This window comes from Rhea pennata, chromosome 9 (genome assembly GCF_028389875.1).
Source record: "Rhea pennata isolate bPtePen1 chromosome 9, bPtePen1.pri, whole genome shotgun sequence".
Classification (NCBI taxonomy): domain Eukaryota; kingdom Metazoa; phylum Chordata; class Aves; order Rheiformes; family Rheidae; genus Rhea; species Rhea pennata.
In genome coordinates this window covers 25,235,968-25,256,119 of record NC_084671.1, presented here as the reverse complement: position 1 = coordinate 25,256,119, position 20,152 = coordinate 25,235,968, and the positions used below count along the sequence as shown (strand labels likewise).

At 42.9% G+C, this 20,152-nt stretch overlaps 1 protein-coding gene across 2 annotated transcripts; it reads right to left on the bottom strand.

Moving 5' to 3' along the window:
• Nucleotides 1–4,664: 4,664 nt before the first annotated feature.
• Nucleotides 4,665–20,139, bottom strand: PLEKHB2 (pleckstrin homology domain containing B2). Of its 2 annotated transcripts, XM_062582411.1 has the most exons (9): nucleotides 20,058–20,124; nucleotides 18,560–18,683; nucleotides 16,976–17,023; nucleotides 16,202–16,354; nucleotides 15,412–15,514; nucleotides 14,446–14,485; nucleotides 11,892–11,981; nucleotides 11,028–11,136; nucleotides 4,665–8,830 (listed from the first exon to the last, which is right to left on the bottom strand). In XM_062582411.1, the coding sequence occupies exons 3-9, from the start codon at nucleotides 17,010–17,012 to the stop codon at nucleotides 8,694–8,696; spliced, it is 669 nt and encodes a 222-aa protein (XP_062438395.1). In that variant the 5' UTR covers nucleotides 17,013–17,023; nucleotides 18,560–18,683; nucleotides 20,058–20,124; the 3' UTR covers nucleotides 4,665–8,693. The 2 variants fall into 2 exon arrangements, with proteins under 2 accessions (XP_062438395.1, XP_062438396.1); XM_062582412.1 differs by lacking the exon at nucleotides 18,560–18,683 and having other exon boundaries at nucleotides 20,058–20,139.
• Nucleotides 20,140–20,152: the final 13 nt, after the last annotated feature.

Below are 20,152 nucleotides of genomic sequence, written 5' to 3'. Positions count from 1 at the left end.
TGAAGACATAAGCACTTAAAGATGCCTGTGTGTGCATACCATTCAGGTCAGTGGAGTTATTTCCATGCTTGAAGTGAAAGAACAGTTACTCTGCTTGGGCCAGCATGCGACAGATCCAGAATAATGGAAGTATTTCTCAGTTCTTTTTTGCAGTGAGGGCTATGACAGCACCAAAAATGTTTTTTTCCACTGAACTGACATATGTCCATCCAAGAAAGCAGTTGCACTTTGCATGAGTTGAATTTATCTGAGGCTTTTCCATGCCGCTTCCCTAAGAAAAACACATCCTAGCCTGACTGATCATAGGGGCAACAACAGCAATTAGTTCTACTGATAGCTTATCCGAACAGCTGCCAGAGGTATTGATCAGGGAAAAAAAGCTGTTTCGAATAGTGACATCTGAAACTATTGGTTTCAAAACAGCCAGAAATACAGCTATTGATTGACTGAAGGGTTTTTTCCTGGTCTTTAAGAGCGCAATTGCTTTCTTAACTCAGCAGGATACTGTGCTGTGGACTTTTAGAAAAAATTTAAAGCAAGTTTTAAGAAACAAAAAATTGAAGCCAGGGTGGGTGATGGGACACCTTTGGAGAAAATTATGACGAGTATAGGAAGCCAGAGTTATTTTCCTGATTATTCCCCAACCATTCCAATCTGAGACTTGAAAATATTATCCAGATTTGTTGGGAAAGATATAAAAGGCAGAATCTGTTCAGAATCTGTCTGGGAAGTCCATATGCCCATCTCTTTCCTGGGAATAGGAAAGCAAGCTACTTTTCTGGGACTGAGCAACAGCTAGTCAAATTTGCAGAGGAACATGGAAATTAAAAATGGTTTGTGGGTTTGAGCACCCCATTGAGAAAACAGAGTTTGGATTTGTTCCAGAATTAGGCAGACAGTCCTATGCCACCTGGAGGATTTTTACTATATTTTTCTCCAGCTCTCAGATTACTTGCCTTTATTCATGCCCAAATCCTTCCCTGCACAGAGGGATGGCACATGGCATTGTGTTGAACCTCCACGTCAGGAAAAATTTCAGACAGCAAAATGGTTCACCTTAAGCTTTCCAGAGTAGTTAAAGAACAAATGTCTTTTTTTCCCTTCTTTGTCAGGCAGTCACTGCAAAAATGAACATATTTCAAGTACAGTCTGTAAAGACTTGTGATCCAGGCATTCAGGGCATGTATGGAAAGCCCGCCTGTCGTCATGCATGGTCTGATGGCATTACACAGTTGTGTCTCCATCTGTGGAGCTAGGCATGTGTTTGAAAGATGGCAACAAAACCTACATGTTGACGCTGCTCATATTGCTGTGAATTGAAGACAGACAGCTCCTAAATTGATTCATCCCATCTTTATAGCTGGAATGAGCTTGAAATATGGAAATGGAAATTTAGCATTTCCTGTACAGATCTCTGTGCGCAGGGAGTGGTATTTCTTCCCCCTTCCCTCGGCCGCGCTGGAGGGATGCCCCACCTGCGTGATGCCTTTCTGCAGGTCAGGAGGCGCCTGCGTCCGGGGGCTGGATTTGGGACCGTGGGCAAGGCAGCGAAACTGGTCCTGCCTTGGGTGTGGGAAGGATGAAATCGCTGCCCTCGCGTCCCATAGTCGGCACATAAAGAAACACGATGCTGTTCTTGGACCAGGAGCCCCTTGCATGCTGTGTTCCAGGCTGTTTCTCGTTTAAACCCTGTTATTGCTCTTTACAACTGTGCCACAGGCCCCTGAAAGCTTCAACGGAGCCGGCTATGGCACTATCTTCTGCTATACGCCATGTGGAGCAGCTGCTGCTTTTCGTGTTTCTTTGGCGGTAGCATCTCCGTTTTGGGAACGAGAGGAGTGAGAAGTGGCGGTACGAAGCAGCTCTTCCAACATCGCACAAGCTCTCTGTGACAGAACTGGGAAAACTGATGCTGAGCTGCCGCGTCCCAGCCCAGACCTGCCAGCCCGGCCTCCCTCCGTAGACGGCGGGCTGGGAAAACAGCAGCGAGCCCAGAGGCCGGCCGTGCGTGGTTGGCGCCGCGCCGGGCGCCGGTGGCTGCGAGGCGCTGGCGCCGGGCGCTGCGCCACACGCGCCAGCACTGCTGCGCGGGGGCCGAGCACAGCGGCAGCTGCCCAAGGGCTGCACGGGGCGGTCAGAGCTCCCAGCAAGGGGAAAAGCTTGCGACTTTATCGCAAGCAGCTCTTTGGCTGGAGCAGCTGGGCGCTGAGCGTGGAGGTTTGGCGTGGAAACGGCCTTTCATTAGAGCCGTGTCTCCGAGCCTTCCCAAGAAAGCCGTCTGCGATCGGCGGCAGCCTTGGGAGGTACCGCGGCCCGGCCCGGCCCCGCCGCGCCCGCGAGGCGTTTCCCCGCGCCCGCAGAGGCGGCCCGAGGCCGGCAGCGGCCGCGCCGCCGCCGTGGCCGGTGCCGCGCCGCCATCTAGCGGGCAGCGGCGGCCGTTGGGCGCGCGGCGGCCGTTGGGTTCAAACGGGGCGCGCGCGCGGGCCGTTAGCGGCGGCCGTTACACCGCGCTGTGGGGACGCCCGCGGCGGGGCTCGCCGCTCCCACTCGCTGTGACCCCGCGCAGGGCACGGTCCTGCGGGTAGGGCTTTGCGGGTCCCGGTGGCACGGGGCAGCCAGGGAGGAGCACAAAGACCATGAGGAAGCCTGGACTCGCAGGGCAGGAGCACGAACACTCCCTGCTTATATGCACGGGGCTGAAGTAGATGAGGAGAAAAAAAAAAAAAAAGAAAAAGAAAAAGTCTGATTACAGCTAATGCCATTGTCCGTCAGGAAATTTGGAATTTGCCTTTACGGCTGTGAGTGCTCCAGAGATGCTGGTTTATTTAGCTCAGGAGGCAGGTCACTGGCATTTTGCATGGCTCTGTGCTCAGGGGAGCATTGCAAACCGGGTAAGTTCGTCTTGGCCCTCGCCAGCTCCTGCTAGGTGAAGGCTTTGGGTGCTTACCTGTGGTAATTTGGGTCAGGCCCTGTCCTTAACCTTTCTTTATCTGTCACATCTAAAGCCTAATTTTTTATTTTCTATAATACATATTTAGCTTTTGTTCCTAACGTATCTGGAGTATAAGGCAGTATCAATGTTATGACCATCATATTCAGTCAGATTAAGCCTAATATTGTCAGTCTCAGACTTTCACAACCTGTGCCTCAAAATTATCATCAGACTGTAAGCTTTAAATTATTAATAGAGATGCTTTGGAGATTTTTTTTACCCTTTAAATTTGGAGACTTCTAGAAATGCCTTGAAAACTCTGAAAGCTAATGACATGACCTGTGGTAATCACAAGGCTCCCCAGTCTGGTGCATTAACACAAGTCCCTTGTTACGAGCTCTGATTTTTAATGAGTCAGTGCTCACAACATAGTGCGGAGATACTTTCTGTTTACAAAGGCAGAAGAGCAAATGCTCCACACTCATTTCAATACATTGTAGTGGAATGGCAACATCAGAGAGGGACAAATAAAGGTACGTCTAGGAATACAACCAAAGTTAATTACTGTGGCTGCATTTAACAAATGCAAACAGGACAGGGGATGCAATAGGAAATGGGGAATAGTAAGAGAGGCAAAACCTGTTCTCCAAACTCTGCGCCAGTCCCGGACCTTGGCGTTCCTAGGAGGACTGGAGCGCATGTTCTTCTGTAACCTCTTCTGGTACACAAGTTTCAGTTAAGCTGAGCTCTTTGGTGGCAGTTTTAAGCACACATAATGTTCTGCTCAGCCTAGTAGATGATACATTAAATAGAACCTATAACTGGCAAAATAAGCATAGCCATCATGGCATGCTGTGATAGAAAAGCAAAGTGTATTCCTACATTATCTGACTGGTTGAAATTGCATTTTTGTTTTTATTCCTCCCCCAGATCTGTGACTGAGAAACCCACTGCCTCTCAAGTGGTAAAAAGAAAATGTGTATAAAGCCAGGATAGTGTTTCATAAAACACACTGTGGTCCTTTGACAAATGGTTTAATTCCCAGGAAATTCCCAGGAAACATTTAAGATAGTCTGCCCTTAGGAGGTGGAGCTAGTTCTGGTCATTTAGTGCCTTTGTCTAAACAAACTTATTGATTGTAGCTGACTCCACTGAAGCAATTCATAAACAGGAAATACCGATACAGCAACCAGTAGCATTTTGCCCAGAGCAACATCTGTGCTCCAAGCTGCTTATTTTAATACTAGACAGTACAAATCTGATGATTTGATAATACAATGTCGAATGGTAAATCTGGATCAGCATTACACATATCTAAGATTAAGCATTTCTGAGTCTAAGCCTTCAACGCCATTAAAAAAAGAAATAGGCCTTACCTCTAATCTTGGATGTAGTGGTGTTAAGCACAGTGTTACTTTGCTGATTTTATGGAAGTTACTTCACCTTTTTTTAAGTAGTAACAGAGATGATTGATTTATGTCAGCCAGAGTGCTAACCCCAACCCCTGTAATTTTACTTGCTTAGTTCACTTTGCTATCAAATAGTCACTCTTGTAATTGCTTAGGAAAGACTGGAGGTGCACAGAATTCATCATTTCACTGTTTACCAACCACCTTGCAAAGGAAACATTTTTCTTGTAAGCTGACTAAATGTTTAAAAACATACACCCATCTACAGACTACCTGAATGAGGAATATGAAAAAAAGGCTAGCAAACATGTCAAGACAGAACATTTGCACTTAAATATGAATTTTATTGCTAAGGATATTTTGCTATAAATTAATAACAATATATAGCAAAAACAGCAGCTTGGATAGGGAGTGCATGAGAAGAACACAGAACATGAAGTATCTAAAAACAAAAGCATTTATTGCATGCTACCCTCCATGATTTAGGCATGTTATCTAATGTCTACTTAGGCATATCATGAGGAGGAAAAGACACAGACAGACATTTGAGGAACATAGCTGTGAATTCTTTCTCCTTTGTTCAGCTTGCCTAGCTGGTTAAATCAACTGTTCAGTCTCCATTCAAGAAAAAAAAAAGAAGCCTGTTTTGCATAATACTTAGGGCAGATACTTAGGCACAGCTCAGAATGTGCTTCAGCACATCTTTGCCAGAAGTCAGTATAGTTGCTGTGTCCACAAACACTTGCCATCCCCACCTCCCAAGTTCATAAGCCTCTGCCCACTCACTAGAAGAGGCTCACTCCCCAGCCCTCCCCCGGCCTCACCTTTAGGTAGCTGTGTTTTCATATGTAACTAAGTATCTGAGAAGGCCTTGGTTGACCCTTTTAGCATAGTCTGGCTTTCCAGAAGATGAAGAATTTCCATACCACCCTCTGGAAGCCTAGCTTTGTCCAGCTGTCCGTAAGAGAGAACTCGGAATTAACTAGTCACATGTGAATGCATAGACTCATGAACTCTGTAAGCACTGCCGTTTAACAAAGTCGTTCAACAATGAACAGACTGTAGCTGCTACACGACAAATTTTGTCATTCTTAACTGATAGCATGCACTGCAAAAAGTAATGTAATAGCTGTGGACTTCCAGTAGCTTTAGGGAGCACAAGTATTGTGCCTGACGTTGTAAAATCATGTGTTTTGGGTGCTATACAGGTGTAACTGGAATGCCAGCATCATGAATATAATCATTTGGAGGCAAACATCTGTTTAGGACTATACACTCAATCAGCTTTGAAATGATCTTGCCAAATCTGCTATCAGTCTCTCTAAGTATTAGCAAGAACTCTGCCTCTTCCCATCACAAGGACATCTGTAAATCAGGCAAGCCCTGACATCCCCTCTGGCCCTGCTCCTTCAGCTGACACCAGCATCCACAAAACTGCACGTGTAACAAGAGCTGATCTGGACAGATGAGGGCTATTGAGTCATTACTGTGCATCTAGTTAGATATTATTACAGATAAGACCAAACCACCACTCTTCCTGAGGAACAGGAAGTAGAACAGTGTCTTCAGGAAGCGCATCTATGAGCTTTAGCTACCAGGGAGTTCAAGCGGTTATCCCAGTGCTCCTGCTTTCTGCAGCAAGACATCTCCACTTTTATTTTTGCACTGAGATCAGAAAGGCTATGAGGACCTGCAATAAGAAAATTGCCAATTTGATTTTGTGCAGTTTTGTACATTTACCTTCTGGCTGTTAAATGGCTATGCTACTAGGATAAAAAAGTAGCTCATGATTTTTGTAAAAAGAAGCCTATTGTATCAAGAAAAATTGGAATCTTCAGCTTCACTTTGTGATTTTTTCCCCTGAGAAATACACTACTTGGTAAGGTTATCTTTTTAAATGGGGACTTACTCCAATTTGAACTTTCAGAAAGGATCATTTATTGCTTTGAGTTAATCCTAGGAATGTTCTGTGATCAACAGTCTTTATCTTACGTACTTTCCTTTCATAAATTCAGGACCCAAACACACTTACCTCCTGAAAGCACAAGACGCATGCTCCCCTGCTGTGATCAACTGCTCTTGTAAAAACTCTGAACTTATGATAAATAAGCTGAGTCATTCTGTGCTGTTCTTTCACTGTCATTATGAAATTCAAAGGAAATTAGAATGATATTCAATTGTTTTATTCCCCCCACCCTTACAAGCCAAGTATCACACAGGGAGAAGAGATGGAGGCATTCTGCATAACTAGTTAAGACTGCAAAGCTCGAACTACTCTAAACAGCAGTGTAGACCTATAATCAACTTAAAGGTTATCTCAAGGCTTGAAAAAGTTGTGTTTGCTCATTTAAGTTCCAGTCACCATCTCTTTCTGAGCTCAAGGGTACCAAGCCTCTTAAGAAAACTTAGTGAATGCCAATTCCCTTTCATTGGATTATCAATAGGAGACTTTATGCTTTAGTTCTTTTTTGAACTTCCAACAAATAGATTAAGTCCTTTTAGTACATATCATTAGCAGAACATATGCAGCTTCTGTTCATCAGTGGAAGGACTTGCATGCACATAGGTACATGGTTCCAATCCAAAGTTTCTTGAAAGCAGCTTGCATTCCCTGGATTGGGCCCACAGTTAGTAATGCAGCCAAGATAACATCTGTCTGTTTCCTTTTGATGTTTTCAGTTTGTTCAAGTTAGTCCTAAGAATCTTGAAAACTTACTGCTTCCCTTGGTTGCTATCCGGACTGTTGTCAGAGACCTGTATCGTTTAAATATGTAGGACCCAGCCAAGACAGCTTTAAGTTGAGATAAAAAAGCTTGCTTGAGGCTTGGTCTAAATGTACATGGATGTCAGTTCTCATCTATTTTCATCTTTTCTGACATACTGTAAACCCTCCAAACCTTGAGGGAATTAATCTACTTCTAAATGAAACTTAAAAAGAAAAAAGCCTTAAAATACTAAAACAGTATGATTACAGGAAGCTGAAAGTGGAGGTATAAAAATAAGTCCTCTTACTATAAAGAACACAACTTAGGCACCCTATCTCCTTTACCTAATTATGAAAGCATGTGCATTTCTTTCCTCTACCAAGCAAAGCTCAGCATGGATTATAACAGGACAATGTTACAGGCCACAGAACAGTGTCACTCCAGGTTAGAGTCTGTAGCGCCGCAGCCGTCACTGTGTAAGGAACCAGACTCAGGAGCAAAGGCAGCCAGGTTCCTTGGAGTGTTTTTCTTAACAAATAATGAGAGGGGAAGAAAGAGGGAGAAGCACACATATAACAAAGCACAGTCTCAACTGTGCTCAAATCTACTTGTAGATGTGAACCTGGGGTAGGAAACCTTGTAGGCTGAGTAGTAGATGCTATCCCAGCCATGGCAAGGCAGCTGATATTAAAGTGCCTGCGTGCAAGATCTCATGCTGTTTGTCTCTCTCCCCTTACTATTACTGCATGCAAAGGGGCTCTGCCAGGCCCAGCCAGGCAAGTGTTGTTCAAGTTAGTTCTCCTGCAGACTCTGTAGGGCAACAGCAGTAATAAGCAGAAACTCTAGACAACTGCCTCTTCCTCAGCAGAGCAGTTGGTACAGTGACTGAGGAGGCAGTGTCTTTTCTACAGACTTGGAAGACAACTTATGAGGCTAAAGTTTCATTACTTTCATCTGACCAGAGAAGAGAGAAACAGGATAAGGATTGATCAAGCATTTGTCTTCCTTGCCACTGGTCATTCATATTATCTCGGAGAATAAAAGAAGTGAGGAGTGCTGTCTCTTCTTAGCAGTTGATTTATACATTTTCAAAGTCTAATCTGCCTAGGTGGTGAGAGAGATACATAAAGGACTCCATCTAAGAAAATTGCTACCATCTGCAGGCAAGTTTAGAAACAAAAATCTCAAGTATGGCAGTCCACATAATGCCAAGAGTTTCTGTTGAGGCTACGTGTTGGAGTAACGTTCAGAAGGCAATAGTACATGTACTCTAATGCAAAGCTCCTGTAAACTTTGTATTTGGACCAAAAAAAATGAGGTGTTTATAAACATAAAGCTATTCATAAACCTCGTCACTGCTACCATATTATGTTGGTGCCAATATTGATCCCTTATTGATAAAAATCCTTTAAACTCCAAACATCAGAACAGAGTTCAAGAGCAGCACATGCCATCTTTAAGCACTTCAGCTAAATGGTGCCTTTAAACTCTCCTCAGGACAGTTAAGAATCAGATACTAAGATGTCACTACTGAAAAATAACTATTGCATTTCTTAAAGTTTAACAATAATCAACATTGCCAATATATTATTGCACACAGAATTAAATAAAGATTTTTGGAACTACAAAGATAAGAAACTGGGAAATCTAGAAAACCCAGAATAGTGATCCCAGGGCCATTCCAGTCGCTGCTCCAGCAAGCATGCCCAGTGCAAGATCTCCATCGCTGTCACGGTAACGTTCTCGAATGATGACATGGTTTGCTGGGGGCTGACCATAAGGTCCTAGGTAATACAGCATTATTGAGAACAGGAGAAGAAAGAGAGGAGAAGATTTTAATACCATGCATTGGGATTTCAAAACGTGCCCATTCCTTCATCCTCTTCCTTCCCTTGAACGCTAAGATGATGTCAGCTGCATCTCTGCTTTGGATCCAGTTTCTATATTTTTAGAGTAATTTCAGAGCCCAGGCAATACTTCTAGCTTCATAAGGAGTTAATATCTCAGAATAAAGGTCATTGCAAATGTAAACCTGAACATGGCTTTGCACTTATACTAGCAAAGAACCTATGAATTTCTTGTGTCATTCCATCACATGCTTGGTGGATTTAATGGAAGAAGTAGGTCTAAAGATTGATTCAACCCCTGAAGTTAAGGCAAATAATGTAGTTCCAAAAAAAAAAAAAAAAAAAAAAAAGAAATTGTGTATCAGTTACACACTCTACAATTCCTCCTTACTACCTCAGTTCAGCCTTCACATCCTGGCCTGATCTGTGTGGTGACAGCTGCCAAATTTCTTTTCAGATAAAGAATGGCCCAGTAGTAAGGAGTTAACATAAGACTTAGGAAACCACCAGTTGACCCCTGCTGTGCAACAGAGTTTTACAGGCTCTGCATGTCACTTTTTGTGACTTTGCTTCTACTTGCAAAGCAGATAAAATTGTACTGCTTTTCCTTACAGACATTTCAGGAAGATTAATTATATTAGAAGATACTTCTGTGCTTTTTGTAATAAATACTGAAGTAAGGGAATTGGCAAAGCCTCTCACTCTTAAAGATATAGGACTGGGCATTCAGAACCTGGAACTGATAGCACTGGGAACCTCACCAGAATGATTATGTAAAATTCAAAGAACGAGCAAGGAGGCTGAAAATACAAGGGTTATGTTAGTTCCTAAAGATGAACTTGACTCTGTAAGGTTTAGCTGCAGTAACCCTAGTGAAGGGAAACACTGAAGCTTGATTGCTATCACCAATCCATAACTAGTATCTCAACACACTGGACTTACAAGGATAGTTACTGTTTCATGCATTATTTGTTATACAGGTTTCAGAGACTTGGTTTCCAAGACCTGCAGGAAGTTTTCAAAACCAAATTGTGCAGCTTCCAACAAGCCACTGCTTTTCAGCTGCTGAGAACCAACAAGAGCTCACCTTCTTCTATGCTCATTCATTTGTACACGATCTGTATTTTAGAGCTTCACTAATTTAGGCAAGGAAAACTTAAAAAGCTTTAGGTTGATGCCCCTCCCTTTTCACAAAAAAGGGAAAAGGCTAATAAAGCGATGCAACAAATCTCAAATGGAAAAAAGAACCCCCCACATAAAAAAATTCTTAAACAGGGATTCTTGTTTGCAGAGCCAGATCATAAACACTTACCTACTAAGTTAAATCCTCTGGTTTAGACTACCTGTACTACTTTAAAGCCCTGATTCTGTAGGACTGGCACTCTCTATGCAAAGCTGAGACTGTATGAAATCCTAATTAAGATGACTAAGCTAAAAGCACACCCTAAAATTTTAGTCTCTTTCCTCAGGATTGAGAGTTACACTGCTCTAAATAAAGCAATAGGAGATTTCAGAGATTAATGTACTGCCTCATAGGCAGTCCCAAGATCCAGAAGAGAAACTAGTTTGAAACATGCTTTGGGGGTGATTTACCTTTGGAACTCTTTATTTTTAGGGTCATAGCTGAACATCACTGTTGAAATAATTAAGGTAGGCACACAGAGAGACAGGAACCAAAAGCTCCACCAATGCTTAATTTGGGGTACTGAGCTAATCTTGCTGTAGCTCTCCTATCTTTCTTTAGGAAACATGCTGACTATTGAATTAGAGTTCCATGTGCTTCAAAAAGAGGTATAAAGTAAAGCAATTTAAGCAAGTTGGGATCATGCTGGGAACGCCAGATCATTTAATACAAATTCCATTGCACTACCTGTGTTGTGAAAGGGTGATGGAACTTTGGTTCCAGGTACGAGTCAGGTTTCTTTCTATCACACTGTCATGCAGGAGTGGTGAGTGATAAAGAAACTTGAAAGTGGATGTCTTAGTCTGTATGCTACATCTGAACCAAACCTCAAGTGTCAATGACTAGGCCTTCTCTAACATGAAAAGGATGAAGATTAACAGAATTAAAGCCAGAAAGACTAACTCAAATACATTCTATATGCAAGTGGAGGATATGGTTGATACCAATTACCTGGGTATGGATATTGATAGGGAACAGCATAGGTTTGTCCGTTGGAAGCATAGAAGACTTGAGGACCAGTGGGAGGATACCCACCATTGTACTGATCATAGGCATAAACCTAGTGAAATTAAAAAGGTCCATTACAGAAGGTTTCTTTGCCATGTACCTGATTATGCACTTTGTTTAATTCTCCCTCATTTATAGTGCAGTTCAAGGTTCACTAAAATACATAGTCTGTACTGATCTAGTCCACTCTCTGGAAAGGATCTGGAATGGCTGCTTGAGAAAAACAGTGCTCCTGAGCAGCATCTGCTCTCCACCCTCCAGCAATATATACTAGTTCAGCCCACATCCCATCACCACTGCTGCTTCCTCTTTCTACACTGCAGAACAACTGCACATCTGGGAACTAGAGTTACTGTCTTGCAGAATCCTTATGCATGTTAAAAAAGGCAGTTCCAGTCATTAAATTCTGTTTTTAAAACTCCAGATTTTATATGCTCCTGGTGGTCACACATGTGAAAGCATGGTCACACCTCCCTTTATCAAAGGCTGCATGGCCAAATATTTCAAGATTAATCAAATGAGTTTACCTTCTCACCTCTAAGACACTTTATTTTCCAAGTTCACAGAGCAGCCATCCTCTTTCTTCATAGGCCTCTCGGCCAAATCTGCCCCATCCCTTTCAAAGGAAATGCATCTAAAATGGCCGTGACCAATTGCTAGTGCCTTATTCCCAACCTCCTTTTGTACAAACCTTAAAGCTAGGTGTAACCACGAAACACAAAATTTCAGGATTGATGCTGGATGCCATTAAGAATGGCTACTTCCACTACTTCACTTATTTTAATGCTTGCTGACTGCAGCTCTTACCTCAGGTGATGGTGTAGCATATGCTGTATAGGGAGGAGGGGCTGAGGAAATGGCTGTCTCATCATACATCACTTCAGATCCCACGTAGCCCTAAACATCATGGAAAGAGAACAGTTATTACCTTCTACAAACTGCCAGTTAGAGTAGTGCAAAGATTAAAAATTTACGACCCAATGAAAGAGTAATATGTAGGGCTACCACATTGTCAAGAAAGTAGTGAGTACTTTATACAATGCTGTAACCAGACACTATTCGGAGAGCAGACCTGCAAGAATGTGAATGCCTGATAAGCCACAGGAAGGAGCCATCCAATTTATCGTGTGTATATGTGCATGCGCATGTGCATGCATACACATAGACTATTCCCCCATTTCATGTTCCCAGTTTTAGAAGTTACCTTCTTATTCATCCTCAGTTTTCAAGTAAAGAAGTCTTCATAACTAAGCTCAGCTACTTTCTGGCACCCTAGAATGGTATCACAAAGTTCTGCAAACCTATGAGCAGACTTCCACATCAAGCAAGCAAATGGGATAGCTTTTAGTGGTGCCTGAACATTTTAGCACAACTGTGTCGCTCTTCTTAGCCACCTCTCACTTTCTGGCTCTAAGGAAAGGGCTGGGGGAAGCAATATGAGAGGCTTAAACCAATATGAGAGGCTGGGGACTTAGGGGCGGGAGGGTTAAGGAATTACTTCGTAAATGCCACTTATAATTCTGACCTTTTATGAAGGCAGTCAGAGGCAAAGGCGATAATTTACTTGAATCCATCTAACAAGATCTCAAAAAATGATTAAGATTTGCTACAGTAGCCTCGTATTCCTGCACCTAATATCAGAAATCAGTAGTGATGCTGTTATTCAATGACGTTTCCCAAGAAAAAAACAACTCCCTTTGTTGAATTTAAAACTGAACTTTTTAATAGCTCAATAGAGGGTGTTCCTTTAAGCTCTAATAACTGGGCAGCAGAAAGACTTTCGAGGTCATACTTTGGCTGCATTTCAGGTCATACTTGTGGTGGAGATTGTAAGGATAGTTTGAAATACATTGCTGAAAGCACTTTATGAAGAGGCAGGTATTTCCATTACATGACAGAAAGTCCTACAAATGCTCACATCTCAGCAGCACTAAATGTAAGCGATTCTGCTGCAGGGAACTCCACAGGCATATGACACAAGCCTGCATATGCCTGTAACTGATACAGTTCTCAAACGAGGGTGATCACCCTGCTCTTCCAGGAAAGTTACAAGGCACAGCTGGATGCTCAGGATTTCTAAAAGCTATGTCAGACACCTACAGATGGACTCAAAACCAGTTACCTAAGAAAGTAGTCTGAGTCTTATTGGAGAACTTTAATAGCATTGGAAAGTGCTAACTCAAGATACTTACTGTGCGGATAACTACTTGCCCTACTTTCAGTAGTGGGGGGCTGCCCTGGCTGACAAAGACAATGCACTGGCAAGTTTTGAATGGCCTCTAATAGAGCTGGCAGCTGAGAGCCACAGGCATGAAAAATAGCAGCTCCTGACTCCTGAAACCAGGAGTCACCATCTCACACACAAGCAAGATACAGCCCTTAAAAGTAGAGCAGATAGACCACAACTGTTATGTCCTTCTCTTCTCATTTAACAATTCCTTCTCTTATTTAACATCATGAAAAAGCATAGAATTGCTGCACTCATAGGTAATTGTGTCCAGACAAAAACAGTTCTGCTGTGGCAAGTATTTGGTTTGGGCATCTACAGATATAAGTTACACTGACAGATGCATCAGTACAATGGCATTGTTAGTGTGACCCAACAAAAATTAAAATAATATTCTAAGAAAACAGCATTTCCCAGTGAAGCTGAAACATCTCAGGCTGGTTCTGTCTAGCCATCAAAGGAAAGCCAGTGTTGAAAAGCACACCGGAAGGCAGCCTGGAGGAAAGACAAATTTAACAGTACCCCAACAGTAGGCGGGTGGATGGAGTTTCCCAAAAATTCAGGTGTCTTGTGAACTTCCAGGCTCACAGCAAGTGAGCACAGATTTTTACCATTCCTGATCTCTTCACTAATCCTTATTAGCATGCTGATGCAGAGGTAGTATACTCCTTCTTGGCATGCCTGCACTCCCCTCCAAGCACCTCTTTCTCCTCTCCTAGTCCCTGCCAAGAGGCAAGCTACAGTGTAATGGATCTACAGTACCCAACAGCCTCCTGTTTAGGCCAAGAGAATCATGTACTTGTACTGAGCTTCCTTTAGCTTTGCCCTTGGTAGGCAATAAACACTAGAAGGAGTGGAGAGTGCATTTTAATTGGTTGCATAAGATTTACTTTTTGCCTGCAGCCTCAGTGCTCGCTTCCCCTACAGATCAGCTTCCCAGTCATTCACTGGACCTGCTGCAGGGATGATGTGACAGTCTGCTGCCACAAAATCCTCCTTTTATCATCATGCTTATGGCCCTATTTTATTCCAGTAGAGAAGGATGAAACATGATCTGAAAGGTAAACTGCTGGACCACAGATAACACTGACAGGCTGTTTTTCTATCAGTATGAAGTCTGGATAGTACACTTACTGTGTTTGTTCTGGCATCTTGGAGAGCCATTTTCCATGCCCTGCAAGAAACATTGTTTAGTGGAACAGTCATAAAAATTAATGCCATCTTTTCTTTTTAGGAGTTTGCAAAAAGCAAGATAAGTAACTAGAGGTACTGCAGAAGCATAGTTTAAGATACTGCATCTAACAAAGCCTGATGACACACTAAAATGAATATATCAAAGATTATGCCAAAGACTGAAAAATAATTATTTCCCTTGCAGAGTCGAGAAGGAATGAGGAAGAACAAGAGAAGGAACACACGCAGTTTTGAAGGTCCTCACTGCAAGCACAACAGCCAGGTAATACGTAGCCACACTTAGAATAAGGTAATAGGAAGAGATGCACCAAAAGAGTTATATTTCCTGCCTTGAGGAGTTGTATTTGTGCTGAATAGAGTGTGGAGGTCTCAATGCTATTACAGTTTGAATGAAAGGTACATGTACTTCACACAGATACTTCTATGCCATATCGTGGGGAGCATGCATGGTGCATCACACCTGCTGGGGAAACACTGGTAATAGATGATAGATGTTATCGAACTACAGGCAGCCAAGCCAAAAGCCAAAAGTTCATGATAATGGAGTGTTCTTTTCACTGCTGACTGGGACACCTTGAGCTATGCACAGTTATGTACTACTTGAAGAATGGGAGAGAAAAAGATCTATTTAGCATGTCTTGCGTTTATCGTATTTAATCAGTTTTCAATGACTCCCTTGCAGTAAGTTTAGAAGAACTACACCTATATGAGCTAGACAACTCCTTGTAAGGAAGCAATGTTTTTTGTCACTGAAAGCTTGCTGAACAAAGCTACCTTTTACTTTTTTGAAAATTTTCTCTAAATGGGTCTTTGAAAGTCCAAATGAAAACAAACAACTGGGGAGAGGAGGAAAGGGAAAGGTGAAAGAGGAAGAGGTAGGAAAATAATATTCTTTGGCAGACTTACAGGCAGTCATCTGCACTCTCCGCACAGAGATTGACTGTCTTCCCATCACGGCAAACAATCTGCAGTAAACAGTCTCTCTGCTTCCCCTCTGGAGGCTGAAAATCTGAGCCAGAAGAAGATGAATTTGAAAATATCCATAATGAGAATACCAAAATCCCACTTAAAAGAAGGGAGATGGTTTGTGCAGAACTCTGGACAAAATAAACTAGGGCAAATTATAGCTGCTTTTCCATGGCACTAGAACAAACTACAAAAGGAAATGGTCTCTAGCGTGTCCTGAAAGGAACTAGCTCTGAACATCATTCTTTAAAAATGCAGGTATCTTACAGCAGAACGAGTACATACTTAGCAGTATGTACTCTCTAATGCTTGTGTCCTTTACTAATGCAGCATCAAGTGGAAAACTAACTGATGCTAGAAGTGAACTTAATGCCTGAGAAAAACTTGCTAAGTTTCCCATCTCTAGTCCTGCCTCTAACTGCAGCAAACACAGACTACACCAGTAATGCTTTATAATCAGACACATGCCACCTGCATTTATGGTATGGTATGGTATTATGGTACACTGTCCTCCCTCTGAGTTTTAAAAGAAAGTATCAAACCCTAAGCTGACCTATCACATGATGATAACCGTGCCACAGACATCTTTAAGGGGATTTAATGTTTCTTTTCTTTTTTTTTTTAATGCCAATTTCTGGGTATGTTTACTTCTGCAGTAGTATTGTATGTGGCATGCTGGGCAGGCACTGAAGTTGGAAAGAAGCTCTGAATACAGGTCCTAAACTATTACCTCGACATTCATTCCCCATTCTGAGGTTGATGCAATGGATTCGCATGTGGATTTTATCTTCTATATCATGGCGATTCTGATCATCATAGAATATTAAACGGCCATCAGACCATAGGTCAAACCAGTTCTTCTTCCAACGCCGTAAAATAGTACCTTAAAAATCAGACAGTTAATTTGGGGGGCATAGGTAGGGAAATATTTGTCTCTTACAATTAGTAAAAATAAAACCAACAAATCCTTCCCCATTGACACAGAGGAAAAAGGCATTCTGAGGTTCCAACCACTCATTCCTTGTAAGTTTTGTACTAAATCCCTGCTTCAGAACATTACAGAATTGGGTTCAGCATCTTATCTAGCATTCAGAGTCACAACTGAGTTTATTTTAAGTGCATAAACTGGTGCTTTAGTTCTAACATGCTGCAAGAACAGGCAGAAAGCATGACTAAATGAAGACATTAAGGCAAGGTGTCAGGTAGTTTCCAAGTCTCCACCTGCACAGCACTAATTATAGACCACCATCTGAAGCTGAACACCACGCTTAGACACCTCAGATGTGATATATCTTGTGTTCCCACTGATATAACCTAAAAGGTCACATGGAAATGCTGTCATAACAGTTCATTTTGTGAAGCATGCTAAAATCAAAAAAGGAAAAGAAAAACCACAGACCTAGAGACTTTTTAAAGAAAGATATGCAAAAAAAATTCCTGCAATGTTTTTTTGAAGAAGTGAGACATAGTAGGGAGAGAAATAGGTAAAAGGCCCATAACTTACTTTGTCGGAGCAGCCATCCACTCTTCACAAATGCCATTGCTGCTTAATCTAATGGAGGGAAGAGGAAGGGGCGAGGGGGAAAAGTTTTCAGTATACCATGACAGCACAACAATACATTAGAAAGAAGCATCTCAAAATCTAATATCATGGTGCATCCAGCTAGCATTGCAGAGAGACAACAGAGATCCTCAAGGTAGACCTCAGCTGAAGATTCTCTGTAAGGCACAACTATTATTCTGAGACTTAACAACTGGAGAATGCGCACAATACATATGGCATTACAGAATCACTCTGCATCTAGCAATGAACATGGCTACCAGAGACCACTTTTGAGTTTAACTGGAGAAAGAGTAAGCTTACAACTACCTCTCTCCCACTATGGGGATAAGACAGACTGGCATGGCCGCTTCCTGATTCACCAGCAGTTGCTTTCAAAGTTGTTCTCTTGACGTATATCTGCTTCCTCTATTCTGCAGTCTCAAGTTACACCCTCACTTCCTCACTCCTCTTCTCTGGACTTTTGTTTTTTTTTATTATTTACTGGCTCAAAGTCCAGCCAAAACAAAAGCTGAATCAGTTTAACAGGAAGAATGATGTTTTATGACTTGTATTTCTTCCAAATTGTCACTGACACCCTTCAAGATGCATGTAAACAAGTAAAATTTAAGCCCATAAAGTGATATTCTCATTTCTCCTTAGGTTTTAAATGAAGCTTGAAATGGCAGGCAAGGACCCTGCATTAAATTCAAGTTACCAGATATGACATTCAGTCATTCTGGTCTATTAGCATGGTAAAAAAAAGAGATCAAACATAGCATATATTGGTGGAAGGGCTTTTATTTTATACTGTCATGGTGTTCTGACTATTGTTCTAAGACAGCTTAATAAAAACACAACTATCTGGATACAATTTAACTAGAAAAGCAGGAATGCAAGCTTCTAAGCTTCCCTTGAGAAGGCTGACTTTTTAGAAATTGTTTGTGAAGCCTGTAAGCCAATATAAGGCATAAGAAGGGCACGAAAATTGATATAGTAGATTTGATAGACAGAGGAGGTTCTCTCAGGTGAGGAATGTGTTTAAAGTTGGGAAGAAGAAAGGTGAAGGGAGAGTTTTGTTTTCTTCTAGTGAAATGTAGATAGTGTTCACTTGTTCTCTGATAGAGATACATGTTGTCTATTGGCTATTACTTGTAGCTGTGTCCTTCTCACTGTGATGACCAATTAGTTCAGCATACAACTAGAGACTGTATCCAGCAGCTCTGGTGTGATGGTGAGAAGTACCTCTAAATAGAGCTTAAACTCCAAGATGTATTTAAAAAATAAACCTCTTACTCTTGGCTTTTGTACCTTCTTGCTGGTGAAAACTATCTAGCTGACAGTCCATTGGAAGGGACTGTTGAACCCCTGTCCTGCTTTAATCCTGATCAGCACCCCCAAATGCGTCACACATACTTATCTCCAGTGCTCTGGGATATGAGCCTACTGTCATTGTGTTCTACACTGGGAAAGCTTCTGAAACAGAAACTAATCACTCATCCAGAGTGACAAAGTGATAGACAAAGGACCTGCGCCTCATTCTCCCACCTCCCCTGTAGATGCTTCTCTCCTCTGGACTCTTCTTTACAAGGAAATATTCTTGTACTTCTGCAGGAACAGTTCTCTCCAATGGTGCTTCTGTGCCTTCCTGTTTCCTCACTAAGGTGCAATCCTGTAAATATCCAGAAGCCTTTTCATAATATAAGAGCTGAAAAAGAGCTTGCATGAACTTGAGCTTAGTCACAAGTGCTAGTTTGGGAAGTGAAGGGTTTGTTGCTGCCTTTAAACCTACTCAGTTACACAACAGCATAATTAGACTTAATGGAAACAGACATATAAAGGAGAAGAAAGGAAGAAGAAAACATTTCTCCTGACAAATTACGTTTGTTTGGGATACAGAATGCCTCACAGTTATTGAGGGCTACAACAGCAAAAGTGTTTTCAGCTCCTGTACAGTACCTTGCATGTAATCTCAGATGCAGGAACTGCACTTGCCCAACACAGAATTTAAGTGCCCCAAACTTCTGCTATGGATATAGAGAGCGAAGAGTTACACAGAACATCTCAGTCAGCACCTGAGTAGGAGGTGCAGGACCAGATATTCTTTTCTGGTCCTCTTTAAACAAAAGCATTCACTTAAAGTCCAATACAGGATTTACAGTCAATACATACGTTTAAATGAATATTACCAGAGCTAGACAGTAGCCTGGCAAGATCAGTTCCAACTGAGTAGTATTTGTGTGTTAAGCTAGCTCCGTGCAACCAACATGGAGGAATGTGATTTAAAAATAGAGAAATCAATTTCTTTTATTAGCAGCCTCAATAGAAGTTCATTGGTGGCTGAAACCTAAAAGCAATAACACAAGTAAACATAGCAAAGGGGTGGGACTATTCCTTCCTACAGCAGTTTTCCTTTTTAGCATAGAACATAATCTGGAACATACAGTAGTGTTTTTTTCAGTTCACTTCTTATTCTCAAACCTGGATGGCTGGTAACAAAATCAGCCTTCAAAGCAAAGCAATCTTCAGCACTTCCACTTGCAGTTTGTAATTACCTGAGCAATTTTAACTAACGCGGTCACACTAGCAACAGACCTGGTTCTGCAGTACCCGCAGATGGAAGAGGTTCACCCACGCACATCTAACCACTGAAGTGAGGCCTAGACATCCAGCTGTGCCCACACACACCTCATCGTTACTTTAATCCCAGACCTCAGCTACAGAACTAATCAAAGCTCGGGCTGAGCTGAGCGCTCAGGTTTAACCCTGTCGGCCTCCCTCCCTTTAAAGGAGCTTTCTCTTTTTAGGCCATTCTGACCTTGCCACTAGCTTTGCCTTTGGGGCCCCGGCCCCGGCCCCGGCCCCGGCCCCGGCCCCGGCCCCGGCCCCGGCCCCGGCCCGGGCGCCACCCGCGCCGCGCCGCGGCGGGGCCGAGCCGGGCGCTGCCGCCTGCCCGGGCTCGCCCCGCGGAGGGGCCCCGCCGACCTTCGCGCGGCCGCGCCGCAGCCCCGGGCGCCCAGCCGGTGACGGGCGCCGCCGCACCTACCTGCCGCCGCCGCCGCCGGCCCCGCTCCGCCACCGGGCCGCGGGCAGCGCCGTCCCCGCCTGACGTCAGCCCGCGCGCCGCGCCGCGCCGCGCCG

Excerpts from the sequence above, each read along its gene's own strand:
- PLEKHB2 (XM_062582412.1), bottom strand. The coding sequence starts at position 17,012 with ATGGCATTTGTGAAGAGTGGATGGCTGCTCCGACAAA. Across the intron at positions 11,137-11,891 it reads ATGCTACACCATCACCTGAG|GTTTATGCCTATGATCAGTA; the intron begins GTAAGAGCTGCA and ends TAATTTCACTAG. Across the intron at positions 8,831-11,027 it reads CTATCAATATCCATACCCAG|GACCTTATGGTCAGCCCCCA; the intron begins GTAATTGGTATC and ends TGTATTACCTAG.